The 4,953-nt window shown below is 36.2% G+C and overlaps 1 protein-coding gene across 1 annotated transcript in view; it reads left to right on the forward strand.

The window, feature by feature from the left end:
- Positions 1 to 1,391, forward strand: part of LOC119597878 (sphingomyelin phosphodiesterase-like) — a gene marked incomplete at its 5' end in the record, with an annotated part of 3,371 nt that extends 1,980 nt beyond the window's left edge. The window contains 2 exon segments of the mRNA XM_037947537.1: positions 307 to 393; positions 1,136 to 1,391. Of these exon segments, the coding sequence (XP_037803465.1) occupies positions 307 to 393; positions 1,136 to 1,259 (211 nt within the window).
- Positions 1,392 to 4,953: the final 3,562 nt, after the last annotated feature.

Raw genomic sequence — 4,953 nt, forward strand, 5'->3', positions numbered from 1 at the left:
TGTGTGTGTGTGTGTGTGTGTGTGTGTGTGTGTGTGTGTGGTGTGATGGGTGTGTGTGTGTGTGTGTGTGTATGCGCACACGCATACATATATATACAGAGAGACGGAGAGGCCCATGGTTACAGATATCAACATGCGAATCACTAATTGAAGATACATACAGCTATTCATCTCTGATAATGCCTTCCCATCTGTTTGATAATATAACACATACAGACTATTCATTATAACATTACACAAACACATTATTATGTATTTGACAACATCATATATTATTCTTTTCTAAACTTCCAATTTCTTTTCCAGACTTTCTGATCTCTTTCCGACTTCCTGGTCAGATCTTGTGTTTGAAATGAATCAGCCAAACAGCACTCTTTTTGAAGATTTCTACAGGTTTGTTATATGGCTATAGTGGCTAGAAGTCAGGCAGTGTGTGAGGGAGGGAGAGAGGGAGAGGGAGAAGGAGAGAGGGAGAGGGAGAGGGAGAGGGAGGGAGAGGGAGAGAGGGAGAGAGGGAGAAGGGGAGAGGGAGAGGGGCGCAGACGAGGGCGAAGTACTGGAGGCGCTGAGGAGAGAGAGAGAGGAGAGAGAGAAGAGAGGATGAAGAGAGAGGAAGGAGAGGGTGACGAGGGAGGAGGAGAGGGATGTGGGGAGGAGGTTCAGGAGAGGGAGTGTGGGAGGGGAGGCCGGGGAGAGAGATTTCGGAGGGGGGAGGAAGAGTGGGAGGTGGTGGGGAGAGGGGGGGCAGAGGATGGAGAGGAGAGGGAGGAGGGAGAGAGAGAGATCGACGGGAGTGAGGGGGGAGGGAAAGGAGAGGGGGAGGGGGGAGAAAAGAAGAGAGGGAAGGAGGGGGAGGGAGGGGGTGGTGCGCGTGAGAAACGGAGGAGGGAGAGATGGAGGGGAGAGAGGATAGGAGGGGGGGGAGAGGGAGAGGGGGAGAAGGAGAGGGGGAGAGGAAGAGAGATGGAGAGGGAGAATGATGGAGAGGGAGAAGGTGAGAGTGAGAGTGAGTGAGAGTGAGAGTGGGAGTGAGAGTGACTGAATATGTGAATGAGTGAGTGAGTGAGTGAGTGAATGAGAGAGCGAACTAACGAGCAAACGAACACACCACAGTAATTGAATATCCTCCTTCCAGGCACTACACAAAGGCAGCCAGACCGTACGCTGAGAAAGGGTGCGACGAGAAATGCAAATCGGACACCCTCTGTCGCCTCCTCGTGTCGGACAACTCGGATATTTCACACTGTAACCTCCTTTAGTGTCTATTTAATGGCGTTTTGTTCCAGACATTCTTGACAAATAAAGTAAAGAAATATTCTTTACAAATATTATGTATGTAGGTAGTTGTATCAAATAAATGTGTGCCGATGGTAATGAATATTTAAACAGCAGCTGACTTTTACTGGCCTAACTATTCAATGCACACACACACACGCACACACATACACACACACACACACACACACCACACCAACACAACACACACAACACACACACACACACACACAATATACATATATTACAACATATATATATATATGTGTGGTGTGTGGTGTGTGGTGTGTGTGTGTGTTGTGTGTGTGTGTGTGTGTGTTGTGTTGTGTGTGTGTGTGTGTGTGTGTGCATTTACCAGAATATATCACCATACATATCACATATATATACTAATATATATATAATAGATAGTATATATATATATGATAGATATATATATATATATTGACCATACACATATGTAAATGACCAAGAAACATACTTGAACATATATACATGACTCAGCATAACAATTCACCAACACTACTACACACCGCAGATCATGATTGAATAATTTGTCTATGTATGTATATAATATATATATATATATATATAATATATTATATATATATATTTATCTATATATCTATACATATATATATATATATATATAGATATATACTATATATATATATATATATATATATATATTTATAAATATATATAATATATATTTTTATACATATATATCATATCTCATTTAAGGAGGTTCATGTCTGAGCCGCCGTGGTCACAGCATGATACTCATTGCGTTTTCACGTTGTATTCTTGGAGTGAGTCGTGGGGGCCCCCAGTTCCTTTCACGGAGAGGCGGGGTTCATTTTTTGGTAATCTTCTCTCTTATTTTACCGGGCTTGGGACCAGCACTGACTTGGCGGGGTTGGCCACCCAGTGGTAGGGAGGCAGCGAGGTGAAGTTTTTTGCCCAGGGGGAAAAAACGCGGGGGGGTGACTCGAACCCTCGAACTCAGATTTCCGTCGTGACAGTCTTAGTCCGACCTTCTAACCATTCGGCCACCGCGGCCTTGACGATCAGGGGCTTTCCTATTTCTTTGGGAAAATTGAGCGGGGGTTTGCCTTGCCCTTTCCCCCCGGTTTTTTTTTTTTTTTTTTTTTTTTTTTTTTTTTTTTTTTTTTTGAGTCACCATCTTATTTTCCCGGGACGACTTGGGCTGACTTGGTCCCCATGGTAGGCAGGGAAACGAGGGAAGTTCCTTTCCTAGGGGGAAAAACGCGGGGGTCGGTGACCGAAAACCCCGAAATCAGATTGCCGTCGTGACAGTCTTGAGTCCCCGCTCTAAAACCCTTTGGGCCCCCGCGGCCCCATACATAATATAAATAGTTTTTATATATTATAAAATTTAAAATATAATATTTTATATATTTAAAATTATATATAATATATATTATGTAATATATATATAAATATATATATAATATAATATATTATATATACATACAACTATATGTTTATATACACACCACACACACACACCACACACCCCAAATAATATATATAATATATATATATAGATATATAAAATATATATAATGTATATAGTTTATTGTATATATCATTATTTATGTAACCTATATCATATTATAACACACACATAATTTTATATATTATTTTATATATAATTTTATATATTATATATAATATACATATTATAGAATATTTTTTTTAACACACCCAACACACACACCCCACTCTTCTCTCTTCTTTTAAAAAATTAAAATGAAATTTAAGCAAATGAACTCAGTTCCAAGAGCTAGAAGATCAGTATAGAACGACGCTTTCATAACTGGGTTTACCAAAGAAGGTACATCCAAAATACCCACACTCCACACAATTTAAAAATCTGGCACTCTGAAAATAATTTGTGTGTGTATGGTGTGTGTGTGTATACATACACACACAAAAACCCCCACACACCACACAACCCACACACACACCCACACACACACAACACAACACACACAAATATATATAAAATAATATATGTGTGTGTGTGTGTGTGGTGTGTGTGGTAATTTATATTATTAATATAATATTTTTTTAATATTTATATATTATATATATTATATATATATTATACACGCAGACACACAAAACCCCCAAACATATCTTCTATCTATCTTCTTCTTTTTACACACCCACACCCACACAAAACACACACATATTTATAAATATTAATAAAATATACATAAAAATTATATATTATATATATATATATATATAGAAATTATTTTATATATTTATTATATTATTATAATATTATAAAATTATATATATATTTTAATATATATACAACACCACACCCAACACACATATCCATCATCTATATATCTTTTTATACACACACACACACACACACACACACACACACACACACACACACACAAACACCCACACATATATAATTATATATTTTTAAAATATTATATTAAATATATATATTATATATTATTATAATATATATATAAATTTATATATTAAAATATATAATATTATATACATGCTTATATATATTTATTTTTATATTTTATTATTTTTTATATTATATAATAAAGAGAGAGAGAGAGAGAAAAGGGAGAGAGAGGGGAGAGAGAAAAAGGGACACCACACCCCCAACACACCCCCCCACTCCTCCTTTCTCTCTTCTCTCTCCCTCTCTCTCTCTCTCTTCTCTCTATTTCTCTCTTCCTCTCTCCCCCCTCCCTTTTCTTTTCACTCTCTCTTTTTGTTTTCTTCTCTTTTCTCTCTCTCTCTCTCCTCTCTCTTTTCTCTCTCTCTTCTCCCTTATATATATAATATAATATTATTTAAAAATATTATTATCTATTTTATCTATATATATTTAATATTATATATATAAAATTTATATATATGTTATATATGTAAGATAGATGATGTATGTTGTCTATGCATGTTGGTAGTGTGTTGCATAAGGGATAAGTAAAAAAATATTATAATACAGGCGTGTATATGTTTTGTAATTATATTATATTTAAAAATTTTATATATATATATTATATTATAATATTTTAATATTTTTTTAATATTATTTATTTTTTTATATAATATTTTTTTTTTCTGTCTTTATTTCTATCATTTTCTTTTTCTTTTAGGAAGCATAGAAATGTAACTTGGGAAATGTTGAAAAGTGGTTCTAGATTAATTGCAGACCAATTGACAATGCCACAACCAGATTTAGAAAACGTTCTCCGCGCAGGCGTTTCGTCTGGCGAGAGTTCCTGCGTCTTATGCCGTGCTGTTTCGCTCCCAATTTTCTCCACTTGGTTTCTCTGCCAAGATTGAACTAGAAACTTTATAATGGCGGTACGCAGCAGAAATCATTCATGTCAGATGGATAAGAGAATAAAACACAGAGGTAATCAACAGTTGAATTTATTCCACGATATCATAGATAAGTGGGGAAGGAACTTGCGGAGTGTGGCGGAGAGGGACAGGTGGCACAAATGAGCCTCACACTAGGAAAGTAAAACATAGATTCTTTTTTTGTGTCATTGGAGCTGCTAAAACAGGTATATATATATATAAAAGAATTTTCCCGAAAGAAAGTTTAAAAAAAAACCACAGATTCGGAAAAAATACCAAGACTATGGGAAGGAAAAA

Source organism: Penaeus monodon, chromosome 40 (assembly GCF_015228065.2).
Source record: "Penaeus monodon isolate SGIC_2016 chromosome 40, NSTDA_Pmon_1, whole genome shotgun sequence".
Taxonomy (NCBI): Eukaryota; Metazoa; Arthropoda; class Malacostraca; order Decapoda; family Penaeidae; genus Penaeus; species Penaeus monodon.